At 39.6% G+C, this 27,691-nt stretch overlaps 1 protein-coding gene across 1 annotated transcript; it reads left to right on the top strand.

Moving 5' to 3' along the window:
* Positions 1–258: 258 nt before the first annotated feature.
* Positions 259–27,691, top strand: fgf22 (fibroblast growth factor 22). Its single transcript, XM_028026848.1, has 3 exons — positions 259–1,360; positions 24,071–24,174; positions 25,619–27,691. The coding sequence occupies exons 1-3, from the start codon at positions 994–996 to the stop codon at positions 25,811–25,813; spliced, it is 666 nt and encodes a 221-aa protein (XP_027882649.1). The 5' UTR covers positions 259–993; the 3' UTR covers positions 25,814–27,691.

The following is a 27,691-nucleotide window of genomic DNA, read 5'->3' as shown; positions in this document are numbered from 1 at the left end:
TTCTAAGTTTTTCCAGGTGTTTGTGACCATGAAAGGGCACAAATGTGTGTTTCTCACACAGTGAACTCCTCTGAGAGGAGACTACTGAAAGGGGACGATACTTGGTTCAAACTTTCTCATTTGTATGAAATTGCAATGAATGGGCGCAGTGGCCTCCATCCCCCACCCCTTCTCCTTTCAACCCCCTAGACGCTGGCCCTGCCCAGGATAAAATTCACGACGGCTCAGTCAGTGCCGGCACAGGGGAGGTGGCTGACTGACTGCACACAGCAGAGCATGAGGCCGGTAGCTTACTGCTTCGCTGCCCTATGCTAGCTCTCACACACACTCACTGGCTTCTGCTCACCCTGACACACACACACACTTTCCTCCCTCTCTCACTGTCGCAGACTCACACTGGTTGGTTCCCTCCCATACTTGCTGCCTCTCTATTTCCCTCAGTATCATACACACACACGCACACACACATGGGAGCACACACACACAGAGTCAGTCACCGGCAACTCTCATTCAACTCTCTCTCAGCCACGGGTCAGCAGCTCAGACAGGCAACTTGTTTCTATCCAGCTGGAAAGAGCAGAGCAGCGCAAGGTGCACACACGCACACGCATAAAGATATACACTCATCCATTTGGACTAAACTCAAGAATTACACTCATGTTTATCCTTAAACATCCTTGGACTGTATCTACAGACCACTGAAGAAGACTTCAGTTCAGGGAGTCACCAGAAGGATCAGAATCAAAGATGGACTTGAGAGAGTGGACTTCATGTCAGGAGCTGAACGAGTGATTTCAAAGCTGAAGATGACAACCAGAGAGACTTGCTTTCAACCCAAAGTGGAGACAGACCATCAGTGACATCCAGAGGATCTGTTGTGATTACCATTCCCCTCCCTTCGCTGTCCAGGACTCCCACCCTCCACACTGACATCTCTTGATCACCAGCATGCCTACAGCTTGCACAAGGTGCACCTTGGGAGCCTAACCCACCATGTGCAGATGGATGACATCCGCAGCTCATCTTTGCCCTGAACTTACCCTCAGAGCAGCCACCACTGCCTCCTTCACTGGGACGCTCATCCCCCAGCCCAGTGCATCCTCCTTTGCCCTGGTATGCCTCACCCTGCTCTTGGTCACCGCTGGCAGCGGAGCCTGTCCTCCTCGAGCAGGGCATGAATCCCTTCAGGGGCTGGGGAGTGGCACCAACTGTTCATGGACTTTGGAAAGGCACACTCGTAGTTACAATCACCTGGAAGGTGACGTCAGACTGCGGCGGCTTTATTCTGCCAACAAGTTCTTCCTCTGCATTGACAAAACAGGAAAAGTGGATGGCACCAGGCGAAAAAACTATGCCGACAGTAAGTAGCTTCTGAAATTAGTGTCAGTGTACCCTGTGACATCCCTGCTTTTATGGCTGAACTCTGTGATTGATTTTATAGTTCATGGGAATCTACAAAGTTTATGTTACCAGTGAACTATTTCTGTGTGTTTAGAGCATGGGAGAGGCGTTGCTAAGTGAGAAGGGAATACCCTTGTGTGGAAATTAACTAATGGGAGAGCAGACACTGAGGAAAGACATTGAGCATCAGTTGGTGTGGTGCATTAGGGCTGGAAAAAAGTCTCAGTGTTACTGGCAATTAACTTGTCAGAAGTATGGTGAAAGTGCATCAGGTCTTAAGTAATCAGGTTTAAACCACAGCATAGTTTTTGAGAATTATAACCCAGATTAGATTTGTAGATTACAAATTATGCTCTTGGTAAACATCCTAATTTGTGCATGCAGGTAGGCTTCTTCATAAACTTCTTCCCCAAGTACATGTAGTGCATCTCCCAAGCATCATACGCCTCACCTCATACTTGTTAATACTGCAAGTCATCAAACTGAATGTGCAGTAAAGATACAACTTAAAAAATATGCTCTGGTTACAGGTAAGTGTACGGCTTCACCAGTGTGCACTCTCTTGCCATTTTGTCTGTTGCTACATTGCATTTATAAACCATGTATAAACATGCCATTCCATAACCAGGTTTGTTGACAGACAGACAGAGCTAAATAATAAAAAAACAAAAGATGCAATAGACTTTTTTAATTTTCTGTCATTTTGACATAGTCTATTTCCACACTATGCCATCACACATCAAGCAGATGAATACATGTAACCTTTTCTCCACGGTGACAAAAATCACTGACTGTGGCCTCAGTAACTACATTTAAACAATAAATTAAATGATTGCACTTAAATTATGAACAATTAACCTGCTTTTAACTGACTGCCCAGTCTCAAAAACTTCCTTTTGGTTTACTTGGATCTCTATTGTGCACCCTGTTATAGGCAATGAAATGTTTCAGGTGGGATTGCTGCAGAAGTTAGTGTAATGAGGTTTTGGACTTTTGCCTTGAACAGATGATTTCATAAGGCTGTTTTGTTGCTCTGGAGGCTGAATCCATGCTCTGCTGTCAGACTGGAGACTGGAATTACAAGCACCTCTTCAGCGAACATTTTGAAATCAGGGAACATATCTCCAATTGAAATGATCAGATGTCGGGCATAATCTCTGGTCAAGTGGTTTCCTGATTCTGCCAATACTCGCTTCAGCGAGAGGAAATCTTGAAGCATGCATTCCATCTCCACCAGGGGTTCAGCTGCACTGGTCTGTGACATGCAGTGGTCACAGCCGTGCTCCGAAAACATCCATAACTGTCCAAGATACTGTCAGCTTCTGGTTAGCAAGATGCATTGAGTATGGTATACAGGCCAGGGAGGATGTTCAGATACTTGCCTGGAAATCGGTTTTTGATTCAAATATATTTATTGTTTTCAACAACAAGTTATTGTCAACAGAGCAGCAGAGGCATCAGAACCATCATCAGCATACATTTACATACAACATATTGATCAGTCAGCTAAGTCCAGTCAATATAGATGGATGTTTGCAGCGCTCAGGCCTGGGAGTTTTTATTTGATTGACTTGGTTACCTCTGCTACGCACTCCATGTGCAAAGTGGAAAATGTATGCCTGACTGCACCAAGTGGTCAGGAGTGTGTATTGCATCCTGCCGATTTGTCAAACAATGTGATTTCAATGTCATCATTTAAAAAATGTTTAAAGGCAAAAAATATTAACTTGACCCCTGATCTTATGTATACGTTAATATGAATACGAATTGCTTCAGAAAGGCCATGTGTTACACCCTGTTTCTATTTATTGCAATTCTAATTTTTATATAAATGAGTTGAGTCTTACTAAATCTAACAGGTAATTACCCCTGATTAAACTGATCTGTTGAAGTCACATAATTGGGTGATTGGTTTGTAGAAAACTGGTTAAGAACATTGGATGTAAAATGGTACCAAATGCCCCTTCTGGTGGTATGACTTGTTCAAAAGATCCGGTCAATGACCGTCTCTCAGAGATTATTTAAATCTAGAAAAAGGGAAACTGGACATGATCTAACAACTCCTTTATTTGGTACAGACTGACTCAAGGACAAGACATTCATCTAATATGTGTGGAAGGCTGGAGCACAATATCCAGAAAATGTCTCCAGCCTCTTTTCTCCTTTGCCAGTCTGTAACCCCATTTAGCATCTTTGCATTACTGTTTTGCCACTTCCTTTTCCTATTGTGTATCAGTTTATTTAACCTGGTGTGTTTGATTAAATATATGGAAAGTTTATTGTATAATTTAATATAAATTTTATATTAGTCTTGGAAGACTTTATATAAAACGCTGCTTGGAGTATTTGTAGTACTGATCCTCCGATACTCCGAGATATCTTATGGATATATCATTATCCATAAGATAATATGGATAATATTTCATATCATCTTCCATATTTCCATAGAGGTAAACATGGAAGATAATTACCTCTGATCCCACCAAAGAACTCTGGGTGTTCTTGCTGATAGATAATATTTATAGGAGTCAAATGATAAGTGGATAATATAAATATTATATTAACCATTTATTGTTAAAGCTGTTCAAAACTTTCCTCCGTTGTACCAGAAAAAAAAATCAAAAGTGCAAAAGGAGGAAATAGCATCGACGTGAAATGACCAGCAACCATCCACAGTGCATCCTATAGTTCAGCAACTTTTCCAAGGAGCTTGATTATGCATGAAGCTGTTTCTCAGTAGACAGCCCATCAATGAGCGTCTGTTAAAAGCTGGACAAAGCCAGATGAACTAAATCTGGCCATGATCTGACCTCCCTCTCCATTAGTCATTGGCTGACCGAATGACTGGGTAGTCTTCGGAGAGACATTTTTTGCCTTTGACGGTAATATTTATGTATTTGGTAGTTATTACCTTTTTATACAAGTAGGTGAGTCAGATTTTCCATTCAGCTACTGAGGGAAGAGCAGCTGCTGGGTCGAGCTGACGGGCCAGAGAGTCTGCTTCCACTGTTTCACCGAGCAGACTGGCAAAGACTTGTTAACCTGTCAGTAACAGTCACCTGGCAAAGTCTTTAAAATCCTCTAGTAATTGCATAAACTCAAGCTGAGATTAATTACCCCTGTCTTAATTCTGGACCAGGTTGTGGCATTACTCTTTCATTAAAGGTGACTTATGTCAGCTACCGTAGGAAATAATTCCACCCAACTATTAAACAAACTTCAAACTAAACAACTGAAACAGAACTGTGGGCTGAACGAACTGTCGAATTTGTCAGATTTAAGAGAAAATAAGAAAAGAGGTTGAGATTTTGAAACTTTCTTCCAAAAATCATTTACACCTACGATGTTGAATAACATGTTGTCTGTTAACATGTTATTTCCTTATATTTCTCCTCCATTATCCTTTCCTTTACTGGAAAAAACAGATTTTTCTGTGCTCACACAGAGTTAAGGGATGTTTTAGCACCCTGAGCTGAGCACACTGTCAAACAAATGGTCATGAAGGTTTTGCTTGTAATTTACCAAAATGGAACTTGGAGTTAGTCTGTGGTTGTGCATCTCCATGAGATCTGGTTTAAGACAGATAGGGAGGTTTGCAAACTCAGTAGAGATTGAAGTGTCACTGCTTTGAAGTCTTTAGCTTGCTCTCACACCCTTGTCAACACCGCTACATTACCGTCTCACCTCCACCCCACTCAGTTTTTCCAGCTCCGACTCCCAGGACCCTCTCAGGTGCAAAAACAGCTGGAATTAGTCGACAGGCTCTTTGCTAATTGAGGGTGGAAAATATTGTATCAATCCCAGTGGAGCAGGGGCATGGAACAGCTGAGAGAAGAGACGAGAGGGAAGAAAGGCTGACTTAGATGGATGGAGGGATTATAGACTTGGACACAGTTGAAAGGAAATGCAAAACTTGTTTGGCACAGGAGCGTGCTTTTGTGTAATGCTCTTCAGTTCGACTCCAGCAGAAGTTGTGAGCATGATTGTATGAGTTTTTCCCGTAAGCAGTTTGATAGTCTTTCAAAGAAACCCCCTCAAAGCAGGGACAGAGGGGAGTCTGGAAACCCTTCTTGCGAAGTGATGACATTTCAGCACCGTCGCAAACAAAACAAAAATAAAAAAAACTAAAAACCTGGAGAGGACAGGCTAACATTTGTAAAATCTCCAAAGTGTTCCAAGAAAAATGTTCTGCCTTGAGAGCACACATGTGGAAATGTACACAATCACACACTGAAACACAAACACTAACTCCTCAGATAGCCATCTCTGAAGTTTGTTATCAGAATCAGGCCAGGTGTGAACGGTTTTATGGTAAAGTGTTTGTTAATAAAACCAAATAGATAAAAATCTAGGACTAAACATAGATCATAGTTCGTATGATTACAAACCACTTTATTGTACAAGTTATAATAAATAGATTTTCAGAGCACAAAAGTACAGTTGTTTTAGGTGCCAAAAGGGAGGACCTCAACATGTTTTCTTTTTAATCTATGTCTAAGACGAAAATGGGGAAAAACACACCCAAGTGTTTAGAAAAGCAGCAGAGGCAGGTACACATCATATCCTGTCCAGGGTCATCGGTCACCGGCTGCTAATTAGACTGAGCTGCAACACAACAGCTGCACTGGCACGCCCAGCGACTGCTTCATGATCAATTACAACAGTGAATGCTGAGTCAAGTTTCCCTGACAGATGAAATTGTGTATTTCAAACTAAGGCTTGTTTTTACTCATTCTTTTTTTCTGTTTCGTTTCATGACTCTTTTTCTGGCAGGTCTGTCTCTTTGCTTCATGTTTTTAAAATCCCATTTGAAAGGATGGCGTGTTGCATTTGGGTGTGTAAGACTAGTTGTATCAAAAGAAATAAGGTCACTAAGCCCAAGGTACTATCAGCAGTCACAGTTGCTTAATCCAGTCAACTGGAATGGTGGCTCCGTGAACTTAAATCCATATGGCGCCGATTGACAACAGTGCCACATTCATAAGTACGAATTATTATGTACAGCAGACGCAATAGATATTGATCAAATCGATATTTTCCTTAGTTTAAATATTGCTGATGGAGTCATGGGCATAAAATTCACACCACATGATTTCAGCAACTCAGATAATTCTCACATACAAAGAAATCAATGCATTTCATCTCACAAATAAAGTTATAGGCCGCAGGTGTACAGGTGTGAAACACACTTGCAGAAATTTCTTAAAAGGTTTACGGAATAACCTTTCTTGTTAATGACATATTCAAGATGTTTCCCACGTTTCCCACTCTTAATACAAAGGACAGGAAACTAGTCCTGTCCATTGCTCAGATGTGATTTTAAATTATTCTTTTACACGGCTCTTTGTCAGTGCTCCTCGGCCCTTTAACAACTCTTTCAATAACTCTTATGACTCTATTTCATATTTCTATCTGAAATCTTATGAGAGACGTCTGGTCTTCGCTGCTTTACAGTAAAATTTATTCTTTCCACTGTCAGATTTTTTTCTCCAGCAACAAACGTTTAAAAACGCAGCACCAATCACTGTCATTAGCATATTTTGCAACAGTAAGTATTTACTTGAGAATGAATCTTTGTGCAATGCTTTTCCAGTGAGAAAAATTTAATCGGCTTTTGATATTGAAGCAGAAATGTTTCTATTCTATTCTATTTTAAGAAAAATTTAGTTGTTGTCTTAACTTTCTATGTGTTTTTTTTTTTCACATATTATTCTGAATGCGTACTTTCTGTTTTGTTTCAGTTCTTTAAACATGCTTAATTTTTTGTGACAAATCCATTTTAAATTCTTTTTGGTTATGATTTTAACCTCTATATAACCTCTAAATTATTGTTTAGCCTTATGAAAGATTTACATAAAACTGTAGGAATTTAAATCCTTATAAATGAAAAGATGAATTCCCGAGGAGTTTCTGCCCAGGGCCTCATTGAACTTTGGACCAGCCCTGCAGCCCCCATAAAAGAGACGTTGCAAAAGTCATCATGGAATTACTTGAGCTCTCTTCTGCCTCTGCAGCTGCTACTTTCACAGCTGGGGTGTGTTGTATTTACTGACTTTCTCGTGATGTGCAACGTGTTCCTTTTTGAAGCACCAGTTTTCCCGAGTTCGAGAGCATGTTTGACTTGGAACAAAACCCAAAGGAAAAACCACTGCCGCACTGAAATATGTTGTGGAAATGTTTCAAGCCTGTTGTCGGCGGGGGAAGCTGTCTATCAAAAAAAGAAGAAGCTAATGTGAATCTGAGCCTCATTAAAGAAGGGAGGAGATTCAGAAACACATCGCTTTGCTCCACTTTATCTCAGAGGAGTAAGAAAGTAAAGAATTGAATTAAATCTTGAAAGAAGGAGGAAAAACGAGTTGATTATCATTATTAAATTTTAGGTTTCATTGCACAGGGTTCATGCAGAAGAGCATAATTCATTGGAATGAAATTTTGGTTCTGTGTGCTGCAGATTTTACAAGGGAAAATTCAACTTACTCTTAATGCTTTTAAGTGTATCTTGTTCAGACCCCTCCTTTCATCTTTGCAAGATTCTCAAAAGATAATAAACCTGAGTTTAAAATGAATTATGTAATATAAAGAGCAATTATCCCAACAACAAAAGGCCTTTTTTTTAATCATAATATAACATAAAATTCTTTTTAAATTTGTGGTCACCAGCCCATGCCCACCACTTTGTATCATGATCACACATATTGTCCCTTACATTACTGACTGCACTTTGAAAGTGATGCATTCATGTAGCAAAGCAACCTGTAGAACATCATATCTGTTCTGCTCTGCCTAACATTTTTTATGTGCAGTGAGGTTTGGCCTCTCGTCAGCCATAGCTTAATGTTAATTCTGGTGAAGCTCTGGGGATCACGTACAACAGTCCCGGAGCTAAGGAGGGAAGCACCTGGCTGATAAAAAAAAAGTGCTTTGGTTGTTGAGTCAAGAGAATATACATGTTAATGAGGCTAGCTGGAGGACCGGGGCATGCTCTGCTATGCATTGAGGTGGAAATTAAAGGCTAGAAGAGTGCTGGAGTGTTTCCCGTTGCTCATTAGTCATTAAGGTTCTCCTCTGGGTTGTTTCAACTGTGATGGCATTTTTGTAAAAATCTTGGATGCCAGCAGGGGAGAAATATCTTTTGGGTTGTGCTTTTCATATAGCTCCAAGTTACTTACTTCTTGTCAAAATCAAATTAACACCTGCCATATTACGCTGAATCTGAAAATGAGAATTTAATGTCAGTCACACGTGCATGGTTGCTGAATAGGAATGCAAAATCCTTCGCACAAATGCATGCGCTATCACTTTCCTGGGAACTCTGCAGGACAAGAGTGTCAGTGTCAGTCCAATTAGCCCAGAGATCCCAGATCAGTGCCAACTGGTTTCTGTATCCTGAATGGGTTCACAAAATGTAGCAATTAGTAGCTAACAACCTTTAGCAAGCATGGCTCTGGCTCCTCTCTTGAATTTAATGGGTTCATCAGCAGGTTTATAGAGTCTGACTCTGGCCCTGCCAGCTAATTTCTTTATAACATTACACATAGCCATGGATATCCTGTGGGCGTGAAGTCACCACAAAGACTTCACAGTGTCGGTACCTAGCTACTCAAACCCTAAAGCTATTGACCAAAGATGGTTGCACTGATGTTCTAGAAGCTTGTAAGAAGCAGACAATAACTTCTAAAGCACAATTTAACGTGAATGTCGCTGATTCAAGAGTAAAAGAGAAAAAGATGGAGGTCCCACTCTTTGAATTGGGCCAGAAAAAACAAGCCATGTAAGCCTGCCTCGGCATTACAGCGCATTCCCGCACGACCAGACTTTGTTTTCTGTCCAAAAGCAGCTGCTTTAATGATTTAGGCTTTAAACACCAGTGTAACGAGCCACTGCTAATTACAGTGGCGTAATATAACTCTGAGCATGGTCATAGCCAAGAAGTAAGTTTTGAAATCCAGAGGAGGAGAGAGAGTTTGATGTTTTACTCAATGGGAGAAATTTGGTGTAGTTCTTTGGTAAAAAGGATAGTTATATCTACCATTTGGAAACAGCTAGCATTACTTCCTGACCACTGCATGTGTACAATGGTATTCAAATGCTGGTGAAGGAATAAGTCTGCCGACATGTGGAAATACACCTGGTTATATATGCTGATGTAATCCCTTCAGGACCAGTTTAACCCCGAGAAACATTAATGTGGGGTAGTATATAATGTCCTATACCTGGCCTTTTGAATATAGCAGAGCACCTGATTTACACTCACTGTATAATATGGTCCACAGTATAAGGAAGCTGTGACAAAATAAATGCAGACTCTCTTAGGCAGCATATCTGAACTTCTCCTTTTTTCCCCAAGGAAAGCTATAAACCAGATTTGCACTGGAATTTCAATATACTTCAATCTGTTTTGAAAACCTCAGTAAAATATCCCTAGAGGTCTGAAAACATGGGCAGCTGATGATGACTGAAAACCTGTTGATTTTTTGGCAACAGACTTTTTGCAACTTCAGACATACTGACATGCAGTTAGTTATATCATTACACCTAGAGGAAATATTTATCCTGGAGGGAAATTGACTTAATCATTGATAACACATCCTACCTTTTCAACCCCACTCTCAAGTCTTTTGTAGCCTTTTAAGAGTGGCACACAGTGTGTCTTTTAACAAAGCTTGTCACACTGCGAGAGCAGGGTATGATAGTGGCTCCCATCACACTGCATGACTTGTTGCTGCAGCAGAATCATGTCAGATAAAACATACCAGTCCATCAATAAATGGATCGCAAGTTAGGCACATTAATCTGTTAATGTTGAGACTCATAACAAAGTCCTGTTATGAGTTTGAGGTGAAAGTGGGACAAGAGACAGTGGTAGAAAAGCTCATGGCAAAAAAAAGGATAAATATTAGATGAACACTATAGATATAAATATCAGATAACCACACTGCACCTTTTTCTCAAAAACATATCAGACAATTTTTGTCATAGGCCACATTTGGTTGAAAGAGAGCTAAATTTCTGGTTGGTTGAATCTGTCACGGTAAACAATCAAAGCTCACAAACTTTTTTTCTTCGAGGAAAAATACTGACTAACACAAATGGAGTGAATCCTTCTTAAAGGGGTTTCTTGTAGGATTGCCCTATTTGAGTTTATGAACAGGTTCAAAGACACTCTGCAGGGCAATTATTGTTATAGAGTAAAGGTTAGGATTACCATTAATCCTAACCAACTTATCTGAGAAAATCTTTCTCAGTTTGAGTTGATTTCTCAAACTGAGAAAGATTTGTTTTTTTAAGCTATAGGTTTTATCAGGTTTCTGATGTACTCATTGACTCTTACCATTATTTGTTTTAAATGCAAAAAAGTATGTTGCCATGAAAGTTGACATTGGCCCCTGGTGTAACTTTTGAGACAAATGCCTCATCTAGCCAAATTCAAGATGGGTTTAAAACTATTCATAGAAAAAAAAAACAAAAGATGGTTCTTTGCAACATGTTAACCAGTTACAAACTAAGGCTCCAAAATCAACTAAGTGACATGATGGATGTGTGGAAAAGCCAGTCATTCAACTAAATCAGCAAGTATTTGAACCAGTGTTGTGCCAGGAGCACATGAACAAGTCAAGACTGGGGGGAAATCTTTTGGAAACTGAGAGTCTGAAACCTGCTCTTGTAGCTCCCCAAAAATATATTATATATGCTTACCTCATAATTTGAAACTTTCCCCATGTTTAATATGAACAAATGACATTGCAACATATGTGTCAGAGAAAATAAGGAACAGCCAGTCTAATGCAAGTCCTGGCACACCAACAGACTTCTGAACCAGATTACACAAACCCAGACATACCTGCTTTTTATCTCTGAGGCCATTTCACTAAATGAACATGAGCAGGATGTAAGTATCATGTCAGAGCACAGACTGTGAGTCCTTGTGCATTCTGAATGCATGTGTCTGTGTTTATCCTTGTGCCATTGCGGGAGCACAAAATAAACCCTAAACTGAAAAAGATGTGCATTTCTGTTCCCTAAAGGCTAATATGAACCAGACCTTACCATGGGCTTGTCTTAGGCACATTCGTGTTTGTGTGTTTGCGTGCACGCTGACACGTGTGGGCTTGTGTTTATATGTGTGTTTTTCTCGTCTGGGAGGCCATGCTCCTCATTACAACTCAGAGGGTGGCACAAAGCAGTGACAGAGGCAGCTCACAGTGCACTTTATCTCAAATCGTTCTCTGTTAATTCTCACTTTGTAGTTCCAGCACTACTACTACAACACCTACTTTATATTGAATGAAAGAAAAGATCAATAGATTGGCCATCAATAGATTGATGGTCTAAGGAGCTGCAAGTGACACCTTAGACTTTTCTCAATGACTCTTAGAAGCTTTGGCTGTTTATAGATCTATTTTTCTTGTCAATAGATTGGAAACTATATGTTGTTTTTTTAACACACTTTTCTACAAACATCAAACATCCCGTAGCACAAAATGATGTCTGTCCTCTTTTTGCAAAACCACTGTTTTTTTTAGCAATAAATTAGATTAAGGTAAATAAGATAAGTTGTCTTTTTACAACTAGTCATGTAACATTTCTTGACTAAACCAGTTTCCTTTTGCTTTTTTTTGCACACCAGTTTAGAATTTTATTTGTAAAATAAACAACTAAGTAAATCAAACCATGTATCATTTCCATCTTCTCTACAATTATGATCTCCCTTTTGTTACGCTATCGCATAAAATTTCAAATAAAACACAGGAGACTGTGAAAAGATCAGGAAGTATGAATACTTTTCCACACACAGTACCCGATCAGGCACTCTGTCTTCCACTGTCTCCATTTCCCTTCTCTCCTCCCCTGGAGTGGATAGGATTAGGGTCAGGGCCCTTTGGCCAGTGGAGCAAATGACAGCTTTGGCAGGAACCTGATTTCACTCTTGTGCCTTCTGTCAACTTCTGTATGCCCATCTCATTTTAATAATGTAAATATGGGGCAAGTTCAGGCCACAGAGAATATTCTGTGTCCTGCTGCTCAGTCACTGGAAACTCTCTGCGCACCTGAGCCACACATGTGCATACTTAAAGTCCAATGGGCAGGGTTTGCAGGACTCTGCAAACCAAACCAGATTTAGTTTGCCTTCTGGCTGCTTTTGAACGGTACTACATACAGACAAAAACCCGAAACATTTTGCAGAGTTAAAAGCTCATAATGCACGAGTGGGATTTGGACTTTTATGGGAACGTTAGGAAACTACAAATGTATCCACGCTGACACAAAGAACTTTGATTTTGAATTATCATCTATCGTTGTGACTTTAAGTATCATTTCACTTGTCTGTTAGAGACCAAAATCAGATTCACTACGGTAGTATGTCTAGTGAATAAACATCCCCAGTAGTTTAAATGTTACTGAAATAGTCTTCTGTGGCTTTCTTGAATTTTATGCAGTGGAAACTGTTTCGGTCTATTTAAATTGTATTTTGCAAGCCAAAATCCTGTTACTGTCATTTTTATTGCTGTATTGGTCCACATGTGTTTTTTTATGTATTAACAGCATCTTAAATGTTTTGGATTGAAGCTACATTTTATAAGTTTCTCAATCTTCTCTAACTAATTGTGGTTTCATGACTAAGTATTTACAAGCAGAAAGTCATTTAGTGATTTAGGTTTTATGAGGGGTCCTCTACATTTCTTAAGACTCAAATGGCCTAAGTAGTTATAAAACCCAGAAATAAATAAAATATTTCTAAGACAATGTTGTGTAGAAACATATACAGCTAATTTCAGCTATGTACCACCTTTGACAGTGTTGTTTTGCTATGTATCTCAGTAATTAAATACTTAACTGCAAAAAAAAAGATATGCAATGGTTCAGGTACATGGGTAAATGGTTTGTGTACAGATGCTTAAGGGTTTAATGGGGGGTGAAATGGCAATGAATTTAGGCATGAATTGGCCTGAAGTTGATAGGAATTGTGAGTCTGAATGATTTTATAGCAAAGTTATTGAATTTATCAATGTTTTGTTTAATACAAGAAAGCATCACAGTACAGAGCAATGTCACAGTTATCTTTTCTGGCCTTTTCTGGTCTGAACAGCTGAGCAGACCTGCTTACTAACATTTAGTTACACAGACAGTGACCTCAGTTTGACGTGAACAATGCCACCATCCTTATTGCCCCTTTCCACACACAGGAAAACACAGACGTCGTGACTCACAGACTGCAGGCAGGTCTGGTAACTATGTTATGAATGTGATGCATGATTTGGAGGCAGTTTGCTCTCCGCTCCTGATTAAAGAAAAGCTTTAATGATCACTATGACTGTGCCCCTCTTAGAACCATGTAGGACATAGATGAGCTCGTGGAATTCAGACAAATGACTTCATTAACCTTTTTCACCTTGCTATCCCAAAGCTTACTACAGCAACCTTCAGTCCTGCTGGGTACCCACTTCCTGAAGTTATCCTCTTATGTTTCATTTTCTGGCTGGCTTGACCCCATTGGGCTTGTAAATTTGGGGTTTGATGAGTGGGGGGTCTGATTCAACATCCTGGAGGTCCCTAATGAACTGATTGATGTTCACTAACCTACAATCACTACTCATCGTGACCATGGAGGCTTGTGTTTTAGCAATGTACCAACTATGCAGTTCATGCCGTCAAAGACAGACAAGGTATCTTAACAATTATGCGGTCTAGCTGTGTGGTAGTGCAGAGAGATGTCTGGGATCTTTGTTTTTCAAAGTGAGATTCTCTTAATGGTTTATACTCACTACACCTCATGGTAGCACATTTGCCAGGAAAAGCAGTTCACCCACTCTCGCAGGACCGCACAGAGGTATCCAGATGTGGAGGGTGATTTTAGAGTACACGGGTCAGCCTGTCTGGGGATAAATCAGACAGACTAATCTGTCCTGTGAGGGGATGGGGGGTAATTGGTCACATTTGACCTCCCGGACTTGAGGACTGTGGGAACGCAGGCTTTATCTACCAGCGGTAATTGACTAATGAAACACTTCCGCAGCACCCTCCGCCAGATTGTCATCCACCGTTTGGGTTAGGGTGAGGCATGTGCATGCATGTGGTTGCGTGAGTGCGGTTGACACAACTGGGTAAGAGCAGTGTGTGGGTGTGTGTGTGTGTGTGTGTGTGTGTAGTTTATAGAAAATGGCAGGATGCGGAACTCCCCTTGGCCATCCACGCAACTTATCAGCAGCATCAGCCTCTTTATGCTTGCAGCACAGTGAGACTTTGACAGACCACACATTAATGATTGTGTGGTTGTCATTACAGTTTAGATTTAAATTTCAAGTGGAAATGGTTCATTTGCTTCCAATTTGGTTTAAACCCATCACAGAGGGCAACACAATGATGAAGTACTTTAGAACCACAGATGAAAGTTGGCATGCTCTGTTGGCCTGCAGCTTGTGACTTCGCTCAAATTTTATAGTCGCTTTGTGCGGATGCCCACATTGATTGAAAGACAAGAAACTCAGCATTGGGAGAGCGAGGTGCGGGGGTGGGAGGGTGTTAAGAAAAAAAAAGGCTAAAGTTACGGTTGCGAGACAATGTCTCTGAGGTCCCATCAAGTGAGCCATTCATAGATGCTGGCCTACCAGTTTGTGGAGCCAGGGAGACACTCCGATAGAGTGGGGCCCAGGGTGGCCTCGTCTTTTTGTCCCAAGCTGACCCCTGGGCTCTAGCCTGGCCTCTGCGCCCCTCACCTGGTCTGTCCCAGCGCACTGGTAAGTGGATACCTGTAATTTGCTCTAATGGCCTTTGAAAGACCTGGCTAGGCTAATCCCTGGAGTGCTTCTCCCGGTAGCACCACGTGAGAAACAGTGGGGGGTTGGGGAGTGGGCTGGGGACCAGCCTCTGGATGTGAGAGAATGTCACCCCTCGCAGCCTTGGCTGCTGCAGGAGGGAGTCTGGGAGTCAGCTTTCAGCAGATCACTGCTGAGTTGTTCACAGACTCAAAAAAAACGTTTCCCTGGCGTGTAGACTAGAATGTCATCTCCTCTTTACACCTTTCCTCATGGCTCAATACAACAGGAAAAGTGAACTAAAGACATGCACTAATCTGCGTTGGAAATGGTTTACTGCTTCTCCATGTTTCTGTATGTTACTGATGAATGTGATGTGCTCCACCAACAATAAAATATGTCAATATCCCAATGTTGCAAAGTTTCAACTAGGAAAGGAATTAAAAGTGACTTACTGTTAATAATTATAGTAATGGTAGTCCTTTAGCTAAAAAAGCAGGACAAGAGACACAAATTCCTTTCAGGCTCATCTTTGCTGTCATTTCTTCAGGGATTTAAAGGAATGTGGGAAGAGCAAGCGATACTTGGACAGGGAGGGTCAGTCTTCCACCAGTCTTTTCTCTGTCTTCCTGTTCTTTCCATCCATCGTTCTTCCTTATTTTACTAAAAGGGTGGGCCACATGCAGGGGTTTGCATTCAGTCGCAAACCGCTCCTCAAGTGTCCCACTTCTTCAGGTTGGTGGCCATTATATTGTACCCATAAAGCCAAGCGTACGGGCAGATTCAAAAAGTGACAGCATATTTATGTCTGCGAAATGTCAAGTATGCAGGAAAGAATGACTGAAGCCCAAAGTGGTGCAAACGTAATCCGGTTGCTTATTTACTTTAGTTTTATTTGATTAGATATGATCAAAGCGCACACTCTTTCTTGCTAAATAATTGTGGAACAGTCCTGAATTTCAGAGCAAAAGCAGTTAAAGGAAACATTGTTCAGACTCCTAGAGTCATAGGTGATGTGTGGAACAGAATTAGATTGCAGGAGGAAAAGGTTTTGGATGCTGGTCTGGATGTACCTCCTTTTACTAACATCCACTGGGTAAAGATTGTCCTACTGTTCTTCCCTCCCATGCATACAATTGTCTATAACTTCATAAAAAGTAAGAGCAGACTATCTTAATGTGATTTCTCTTTCAGTTTGGAAGTCAGGTGTTTCCAAAGTGCCCAACCCTTTGCACAAAGTAGAAATATCTCACCGCTGCTAAGGGATGAATAAATCACGCTGGTCCTGTGAGAGTTGTAAGGTACAATACATTTCCAGGTGGACAAGGGGGAGGTGGGGAAGGGGTCGGATTGGGGTTATGACCCAACCAGGAAATAACTAAACTGAAAAAGAGACTAAAACACATCAAGGACAGATGGACAGTGGACGACATGCTGACAGATGGGAGTCCAAATAGCATGGAGAAAGACAGATACAGTGCCCCAGAAACAAAGAGGAAGGTCGGCGTCGGAGGGGACGCACACATATGCTGCTTACATCAATGCATATGAAAACAAAAAACACAAAATTATTTCTAAAAATATAAAATAAGTTACCATTTGAAAGAATTAACAAATGTACAAATTATCACCATTCAATGGACAATTTTAGCCTAATAATTATGATAACAGTCCCATTTAATGCAAATTGTGATCGGCAGAATGTCTTACGCAAATTCAGATATATCCATGTTAAGGCAATCAATACAGATTACATTAATGTTCATTTGCAAATGAAGAACACTTTTTTGTACTTTATCAAAAACAACATATATTTAAGATTTTGTGATGACAGAAACCTAAAATAAAACAGACAGAGAGAAATTGTAAAGTTGTCTGTTGTAGAGGTCTTTAAATGATAATGGGCATGAATTATTTAGAAACATAATTTTTCATACCTTCCATTTTTGCAGTCAAACCAAATGAAGTCCCCTTAGTGATCTCTGCTGTATCAAGTCCATTTTTCTTCAACAATACATTTGAAAGTGTGCAAGAGGTAAAAATTGATCAGAAAACTTTAACTTAACAAACGTACAAATGTTTGGAAACCAGCCTAAAACTTTGATCATATTTTTCAAATACATCTGGTATTTCTCATCCAAGAGCATGTATATTTTTTTCTGAGGAAAATGAGTTGTATTTTTCTAGAGCATCGCCATGCAGGCGATTAAAGATACAAGATGATTGTGGGTGTTGCAAGAAAGATGGCTATATAAAACAGACAGACAAGAACATTAGCCTTATTTTTCCTTTTCGAATACACATTCCAGATATTCTTTATGCACACTCGCTTGCCAGACACGTTTACATTCACACGTTTGTTGGCACGGATGCTGCAAGTGTACAATTAACAGGCTTGTAAAATTTGCAAGGCAGACTGACACAGATGTGGGAAGATGATCATCATTTCGTGCCTTGTGGACCTTTACAGCCATGCCCACGTGACAGATGCGGGAGGTAATAATTTACCCTTTAGTCTCAGGGAAGTTTGTGATCCTTTCAGAAACACAAAGAGCTTCCAGATGTTTGGAAAATGGTTGCTGTTGTTCATCTGCTGAAACTTAGATTAATTTACCTTGCCAACATGTGAAGAAATATCTGGTTTTAAATGTCATTGAAAGGAAGTGCGATATATGATCTTATTTCATCAAAGAAGCTAGTATTAGCCAGAGGTCATGTTGAGGTCCATGTCAGCAAATATTGCACCGATATCCTTACAGCGTCAGTATCCCAAGATACAGTGATCATATCCGGTTATCATAACCTCCTGACAAGACTCTCCTTCATTTGTCAGTGAAACACAAGTGTTTGGATATGGGGAAATTGAGATAAAGAGAGAAGCTATTGTGTGTCCGTTTGCCTCTTTTAGACTAAGCATTGATGATATCGTGCTTCCTGTGCGTGCGCTGAGATACTCAAACAAGAACAGTGACAGCGAGGCATCTATTGATTCACTTATTACCAACAATCTGTCAACTATAATCACTGATTTGTTGTCAAGGTGTGAAAGTTGGTGTCTACCCCAATACAGTAGCAGTGAGATTTTAGACCTTACTAAATGAGTGTGAAGCGTCCATTTCAGTTCATTTAAATTCAGTTTATCAAGCGCTTGTGTCATCTCCAGGTAATTCACAAAACAAACCTATCCAATTAGATTAAGCATCAATATACAAACTCTATTTAATTAAATACAATCAAAATTCGATCCTGGTCAAGTTCACTTTATTCACCCACTGGTAAATGAAAAACTAAACTAAAATAAACTAAAATAAAGGACATATGGCAATAGGGGAAAGTGGATCACATCAAATTGTTAACTTCAAATTAATATCTAACAGGACATTGCTCAGTGTAAAAGGTCACGTGAAGCCATTGATCAGAAGTTTGAAAAGGTGTTGTTTTAATTGATTTCAGCTCAAACTGGGATTGTTATATACACATAAAATCTGCACAATATATGTACAAGTTCACAAATGATCATTTTTTATGTGCTTTTGACCACCAAACAACACACATTAGTAAACTAATTTGGCCAATTTCCACAGTTTAGTCAAATTACGCTGATCAGCTCAATATGTTGATTGCGTGTTCGCCTGGATAATTCTCAACTTGACGTGGAAAAGAAGCAGAAACACACAATCATTGCTGTTTTTGCACAAACAGACTGTAGTTAAATTGAAAAGGTTGCTCTAGTCTTTTGGCAACTTACCAGACCTACAAGTTGCAGCTGATCAGAAGAGCTTTTGTAAATTTAGCTGGCATTTGGAGGCAACATCCAATAATCGAAGGTTATAAACCTGAAAAAATAATTCATACAATTCTGACTACCTGGATTATGTTTAGGTTATGAATGTATGTAAATGTCCTTTGCCAGGAGTTCTAAATTGTGGCATTATTTTACATTAAAGGTTACATGCAAGTGTTCCTATCATTACACTATGAAGGCCTTCATGGGGTGCTGTTTCTCATGGTAATCTCTCAAGGTGTTTAAAGCCATAGTGAGTGATGCATCCTTTGTCCACGCTGATACATAGGCAGCCCTTTTTGCCCACTACCAGACCCTTCAAAGGGGTCGTGGCAGATCAAAGATGTTGGTCACAGTCATTAGGCCTGGCAGCCCTAACCTGACATGAAAAGCTTATTTTTTGAAAAGAAGGGCAGAAGAGAAAAAAGAAAGGAAAAAAAAAACACAACAAGCCCCTCTTCGTTTAAAAAGCAAGCAAACTGTGAAATAATTGAAAAGTTATGTTAATCAAGAGCAGGAACACAGCGGGATTCCCAAAATTCCCAGGCCTTTGCTCTGGTCGAGAAAGAAGCCATGGGCAGAGGGCTGCTCAAGGGGCAGTACGAAAAATTAAAGAGCTCGGAAAATTTGCAAGGAAGACAACAGGGACGAAAGAGCTGAAACATTTCAGCTTCCTTCTAGATCAACTGAGGCATTTTGCTCCGCCGTGGTGTCCTTCATTCAGAACACTTGTTCATTAATTAGATCTTGTCCAGCTTTTCACCTCACAGGTGAGCAACAAAGACTTGATAGGGGGGCGGTTTTTGGAGGCTCCTTCCCCCACCGCCAAACCCACCATCATCCAACCAGCACCTTCACTCTGTACTCCCTCCGGTCCTTCTCCCTCCTCCCTCACCTCCGTACTGTGGTTCTGACAAAAGGGAACCCAGGGAGAGTGTCTCTTTCGTTCCTTTCTGTCTTTTTTTTTTTTTTTCTTCCGAGGTCAGAAAAGGCTTCAATGATCTGACGATGGGCTAGCGTCCAAAATACGGGCGACAGAAAAAGAAGAAAGAGTAAAAGAGAGTCTGGGTAAAAGACTTTTTCTGCTTTAAAAATCTCTTAGAGGAGAAATAAATGGCAAGTCCACAGTTGACTAGACACGTATAGTGCAGGATTTGCTTGTAATGGCAGCTTGAGCTTATTGACAGTCCCAGCCAAAACATGTCAAAGGTTAAGAGATCTTGCCAATTGCAAGTGGGGAGCCAAAAGTGCCTTTTTTCTTTTGCTCAATGGGGCCATCAGTTGATACTTGCTCTGCAGAACGAGGCAAAGTGGTGACCCACGGATCCAATGGTGAAAAGAGTTATTTTGTTCTCATTGTTTGTCTTCCTTAAAGTGATATTTGTTCAAAACTATTGAATTATTTAGTAGCTTAAGAAATTGTAATAGTTTTTGAAATACGAGCATGATTTAATTAGATTATAATCAATGTCCCAGCTGTTTAGTCATGAGCATATACTACAATGGATATACACCTTTGTAAAAATTGATGGATTTAGTGACCATTAAATTGAGACCAAGATAAATCATTTTGGAACTTTTTCCACATTTAGTATATGTTTGATTTTGTATATCAGCTATGAAATCTATAAATCTTTTAGATGGGAATCTGTAAAAAATATGAAGTTTGATTGCTCTGGTTTAAAGCCATTAAAGTAATACTGTGAAAAAGCCACTTTTACATTATTTTCTGCATTCAGTCTTCTTTGGGACACACTTTCTTTGGGAAAGGAGGTGTGTCCTTTACACCTTACGGCTGAGCACACTTACAATCAGATAGATGCACTTTTTTTTTATTCCATCTGATTTTTTCCTGTTAAATTGTACTGCATAAACATCACATTGACCAAAATTATCCAGGCATAAATCAAACATTGTATGCAGTCATTAAATATCTGGCTTGATTTAAAAATAATTTAAGATCAAACTATGTGCTGCATTTTTGCATGTTTGTTATCAAACTGGCACCTTTTGTTTGTGTTAAATCCAGACTGAAGTGATATTTGAAACTCAACGGTTTGGAAAACTCTTTAATAGCTTAGAATAACTCACTCTGAACACAATGGTGTGACTTTTCAAATGGTGGCCTGTGAGTTATGTGGATCTCCCTGGTGTTTATAGATGTGTGGTCAAGCGTCAAGGGCCTAAGTGATTCCTTTAAGTGAGAGGGAAATTCCCTCTTGCTTGTTCAGATCTTTTTCTCATCTAGCTTAGCAGGAAGCAACAAGGATGAATAAAATGTATTTTTGAAAAAGAACCATAGCTAGCATAGTAATTTAATAGTGATCACGTAAAAAGAAGCTCAAAAATCTAAATTATTTTGCACCTGCTATGTCATGCTTTTTAAACGAACTTAAGTGTTTTTCTACACTATGTTTAAAACCCCCAAAAGACACATTACAATAAGCAGATTTGACAATTTACACAAAAATTCTAGAAACGTTTCTGATGTGACAAATTGGGTCCCATGCTGTAGCTTCAAACACCAACTGGTGGCAATTACTGCTGGCACCACTTTCAGGCACCAGCGGTTTTCACTGGCCTTCACTAATACCCCGTAAACCCTTGCAGGACCCTAAATTATCAACCGAGCCTTGGCTTATTGCTTATGAGTCGCTTGCACGCTTCAGGTGCCACCACAGAGCACACCCGGTATTTGTAAACACAGCTTGTAAAAGAAAAAAAATAAAGAAACCACACACTTTAAAGCATTAATGTTTCCTCTGAGGATCAGAGGCACCATAAGGGTGCAGCTGGGGAGATACCTGGATGAACGAAACCAAGACATTCACACCTTCCTGCAGCTGTGCCCGAGTTGAGACAAGGCATTGTTTACATGTTCCTGTCAGGGAAGAAGAGAGCTTGAGTGTACTTGCCTTGCTCTTCTTCATCTTTTAGTCTTTGTACATTTGTGTGGATGGCTGACGCAGATGATTTCACATTATAGGCATGACGATAACTAGGGATGTTGAGAACTGGAAGATGAAAAAGGTTTGTAATTAATACAATGATAGTGGTAAATACATATCAGTGACATGCGGTGAGGTTCATACCTGATGAGGCACTGACTTAATCATAATCATATTTACAAATATAGACCCCCTGAATGTTATTGTTTATTTAAAGAAATTTTGCGCATGCGGACAACGCTGGAGGGCAAAAAGACAATTATTTTACATGTCATCCATAGCCGCGCTGCCGCCGTAGAATAATTCCGTTGACTCAATCAAACTTGGACATGTAGGCATGATTCATTTCATGCTGAGCTCTACAACAAAGGGAAAAACCGTTAAAGTGCAACTCAAAACCACGTTTTTCACGCTCTCTGTATCAGAGCAGCTATGCGCAGACTCGCTGCCATAGCAACTGACAACAATGCCACAAAAAAAACTAAAATATTTCCCACACAAAGAGCAGAACATTCAATCTGTGGCAGTAGTATGGTTTATTTTATGATCATTAATGTTTATTTTGCGATTATTAATAAGTGATTGCTGTGGTAAGAGGAGAAAACTAAAACAAAAAAATTCCTGAAGAAATTTAACCGGGGCCTGCCAAAGTGTGCCTGTCGGTTTGGACCCAGCGTTCTGATGATAAAAATTAGCATTAATGCTAAAGAAAGCTGCAATGTAATCAATAGCACATGAAGAGTAACAAGCATGTTGACGAACCTGAACTTGCACCATTCAGTATGTTAAAATTAGTGTATAAACTAAAATTAGCCAAATGCTAATGTAAACCTAAATGCTGTCAGTAGCATGTGGGGTATCATTAGAATTGCTGCACAAGACTGTGCCCTGACCAGAGAGAAAAAGATAATGCAAGATAATATTATTATCATAAAAATATGTCAACAGGACAAAAATTAGCCGTCCACTCATAAAATCTTGGGTTCATGCTAAAGTGTGCAAAAAGAAAACAATTGTTGAAAGAGACCCATAAAAAAAGTCAATCTACAGTTTCCCATTGCCCACACAGGGGACACAGTGAACATGTGGAAGAGGCCTCTCTGCTAAAAAGATCAAACCAAAGTTGAACATTTCTACCTACATGGTAAACCTATGTGTAATAAAATACAATAAATGGCCATGGGCACACAATTCCCGCAGCAAAACATGGTGGTGTCAGTGGTAAGCTGTGTGGGTGCTTTTCTTTAGCAGCAACCAGCAAGTTAATAATACTAATAATAAAAGAAAATGATTGGAGCAAAAGTTTACTGTCCAACAGAACAGATCAAGTACAGGTCCAAAGCCAAATTCAATGCAATAGACATAGAAAACCTTTAAAATTGATGTTCTTTGACTCACTCCATCCAATATGACTTGCAAAAATTAGCATCAATGCTAATATTGCTCTTATGAGTAGAATGCATTGACATATTCTTTCCTTTATCTGTGCAAAATATAAATTTATATTTTAGATTTATATTTGTAAAATAAATCTAAGCATTTACATTATGTTCTACTGACTTTGTGTATAGATTCTACACACAAAGTGTAGAATCTATACACAAATATGCCACAGATATCAGTCTAGTTTTCCTGCAAGTACCTGCATGATTCACAGTAACAAAAAAGGTTTCACATTGATCATATAGGCAACCACATCAAGGTGTCTTTTGAAGGTGTAAACCGGCAAACAACCACTATCTTCTTCAATTAACTCTTTTTCAGGATGCTTGGAGCAACCACAGAAACCTTCCTATCGTGGCTGTGGCCGCTATTTTCTTATGCAGATAAGAAGCAGACCACGTGGCACTTGTTTGAAATCTCTAAGTGGGTTGGAGAGCCCACTTAAGTAGCAGAGACACATAGGCTTTATTTCCTTTAGTAAACAACACTTGCAGGAGCAGGATGAAGTGTCACATCCTGAGGAAAGAGGTTTTTATTGATGCATGTAGCAAAGCCACGTGGAATGTGCAGGTTCAGACTATGGTATGCTGCAGGTGTGTATTTGCTACAGAACTTGCATCATATCAAGAATCTTCCACGTACATTATTGTCTGTCCTACGGCAGAGAGGCTTTTGATTGTGGAACATAGAAAGCCTTAATGCCTCTAACCCAGACTCTTGTCCCTTCTTTTGTTTTTCAGGCTTGATGGAAATCCGATCTGTCAGTGTGGGAGTTGTTGCCATCAAATCTGTCAATACTGGCCTGTACTTAGCAATGTCCAAGAAAGGCACACTCTTTGGATCGGTGCGTATACAGCCTTACGACATTGCTTCTGGAGGTCAAGACTTCCAGGTCTAGTCATTGGGGAGGGTGGAAAAGGTACCCAAGATGAATTGCATGGAAGCATTTTACAAGAAAGCCAAGAAAGAGGCCAAAGTGTCACACCTCTATACCTGCTCCGAGACTGACAATACCTGCATCCTCAACCAGCTTGTTACACTGTCAAAATAGATGATAGAAAAAAGAAAAGAAAACATTGGACAGGGACAAAGAGCCAGCTGGGCTGGGATTTAAGTGGTTGCCAATTGTTGTTTGGCATAGCAAGGTTTCCAACGTAATCACCTTTCATTGTTAAAATCAGACACACGAAATGTGTGATGTCTACTGCACTAACATCTTAAAAGAAATATCAGTCAACAAGTACTGATACGGAAAAGGGACACACACTGCACTAAAACTTTATAGATTTAATACACTGGGGATTCAGAAACTTCAAGAGATTCAAAGAAGGTTCATACTAACCAGGCATCACAGTGAAGATCTTGTTTTGGCAGCATGATTGCAATCTGGAACATAACACCAGAATGTCTTGCAGTCACAAGAGGCAGGAAGTGCCCACATACAAGTGGATTGGATGTGGTCAGGATTTTGTACCAAAAGAACATCCTTCCAATAAAAAAGATTAGCAAAGGATTAGTTTTTTAAAATCCTCCCAGTGGAAAATTTAGCAGTCAGTACTCAGAAACTAGATCACAAACTATTGCTACCTACTGAGAAAGCAATGAACTGAGCAAAATAGGTTTATTGAAGATTGTTTTGGGTGGAAAATTAGCCCAGATTTTTTTGTTGGCACACTTTGGGCATACCAAGTAGGCATTTTTTAAGCATAGCCTATTTGAGTACTGTTGCAGCCCATGGATCTGAGATTGTGGTTTCTTGAGCATGACAATCAGTTTTCTATACTTCAGTAGTCCCAAAAGTCACCAGAGCTAAATTAAATACAACCAACAAGTGTGTTATGATACCGTTATGTCAAGATAGGCAAAAAATCTCTGAGAATTATTTCTGAATCTATGGTAACTCTATGCCACACAGAAGTAAGGAAGATCAAAAGTCCAAAAAGTTTTGATCGCGCACCAGCAAGCTATACCTGATGAAGTGGCCAATGATTGTACAATAATTCTTTCATTGATTATTATCACCAATGAGGCACATTTACTTGAGGACCTTTTAATTCTCACTATTTTTAATTTAAAAGTTGACATAATCAAGAATATCTACAATAGGAAAATACCCCCCCTGCAACATCTGCAAACACCTGGAAAATCTCTCAGTATAACAACAGACCTTGACCTTTAAAGGACTTCTTGGAAGCTGGCCTTTGATGGCGCAGCCGGAAAATCAGTCAACGTTGAGATGCAGACCTTTCTGTTAACATCCTTAATCGTCTTCCTCTGTCTGACTGCAGGTGACGTACAGCCCAAGCTGCAAGTTCAAAGAACGCATTGAGGAAAATGGCTACAATACGTACGCCTCGCTTCGCTGGAAGCATGGCGGCAGACAGATGTTTGTTTCGCTGAATGGACGCGGGAAACCACGGCGAGGTCACAAGGCTCGGCGAAGGCACCCGTCCACTCACTTCCTGCCCATGCTTCCCTCCTAGGCATGTCTGAACTCGTCCAGGCAGCTGCCTGGCTCACCTGCCCCCTCACATTAGTACTGATCTAGATGTGACAACAATCTTTCTGTTTTATTTATCCATCCTCATGTTGCATAAATGTACATTTGCTGAGCTCTGTAACATTTAGAGTTAGAATATCTGCTTCTTAAGTTATTTTCTGCATATTTTAATGAGGTTAATATAATACAGTGCAGTCCGACAAAAGAAAACAATATTGTGTTTTTCTTCACAGTTTCCACATTTGTGTGTGTGTGTGTGTGTGTGAAAACTGCATCGAAAGATGTGAGAGGCATTATGTCTACAGATAGGTATTAAGAAAATGAGCAATTAGAAAATTGTTTTAAATCAGAGTGAAAGGTGAAGACACTGGGGTTTTGCTCTTTTCATTTTCAAGCAGGTTCGAAGATATCAAAATCTTAAACCATACACATCATTCAGTTTTAGGGTTTATCACAGATTATGTGAACAACCTTCAGATTAAGATTATGTGAAACAATAATAGTCACTTCTGTAAACTAATCGAAGACATAAAATTCAAATTAAATAAAAAACTAAATAAAACAACAAATAAAAAAATTTGAAAATATGTTGCATATGAAAAATAACATCATAAGGTGCAAAATAATCCTACATATTGCATATAGAAGTAGTTTACTGTGTTAAGCACTACTTCATATATAGGTGAACCATTGTATTAAACCATTTTTATGTTGAGTTTGGTATTTCTTACTTTATAAGTCAAATCACAGTTTAAAAAGAGGATTGAGTTGAATCTAAGAGGTCATGGGGGAAAATAATCTGACAGTAGGGGTTTGGTGCTGGCCATTTTGCCCCTTTGTTATTTCATGTGTTTTTAGTTTTGTTCATTTAAAAATGAAAGAAATGGTGTTAAACAGAACATCTTCCATGGGATGTTTCATACTGACCCTACATCTATTTGTTCTCCGAAGGGATATTTTCTACCATGCTTGGGCCATTTTATTCGTGAAATATAACAGATCATGATCCCTAATCAAACTAAAATACTCAAATAACTTCAATTCAACATGCTTCGTTGCATGACTTTGAGTATAGAATAGAAAATTACTTTTAATAATCAAATTTAAGAGAGGGTGCCAAACATCCCCAAAGTGGGTACGGTTTGATGCACAGAGCATACAATCCTATTTTGTATCCTAAAAAGTCATGAAGAATTGCAATGACCAGCAATTCTCCATATATTAGAGAAGAACAGAACGTGAGGTAATCAAAGAGCTGATATCATTTAATACCCTTTGTATACGTCTGTGTATTTCTGTCAGACCTCATCTAACTCTCAGCCAATAGATGACAGTTTAAAAGGCAGGAACATAAACCACACAGCATGTCCCGAACTTGCTGGTACTGTACATGTTTGTGCTGCAACACAAACATGCTATTCCATATGGAGCAGACTCCATAAACCATATACCACCATAAACATTCAAGCTGAGTAGTAAATAGTTTAATCCATACTGCCTCTCTGTAAAGACTTGCTAACCCTAGAAAACACAACTGTTGCTGATAGAACATTTAATATATTTAACACTATTCTTACTCTTTAACTCTTAAAGTTGATGTATATTGTTATTTTTGACTCTTTTGTTGGACTCCAAGCAAAATAGCTATATTCAAGTTTTATGTTTGGCTCAGTTTGTATGATATTACTGCTGGATATTGGTACATTAGTGATCCACTTACTGTATGAAGCACAGCTTATTGGTCAGTTGTATGTAAAGTTGCATCCTTAGAAAACAATCCTAAAATCCATCTAAGCTAAGTCATTTCAGTGCCTTTGTGCAAGATGAGTTTGGTAAACCTAAATAAAATCTGCAAAACTCA

The sequence above is a fragment of the Xiphophorus couchianus genome, chromosome 9 (assembly GCF_001444195.1).
Source record: "Xiphophorus couchianus chromosome 9, X_couchianus-1.0, whole genome shotgun sequence".
Classification (NCBI taxonomy): Eukaryota; Metazoa; Chordata; class Actinopteri; order Cyprinodontiformes; family Poeciliidae; genus Xiphophorus; species Xiphophorus couchianus.
Note: the sequence above shows the minus strand (reverse complement) of the source record. Positions and strands in the feature narration are given on the sequence as shown.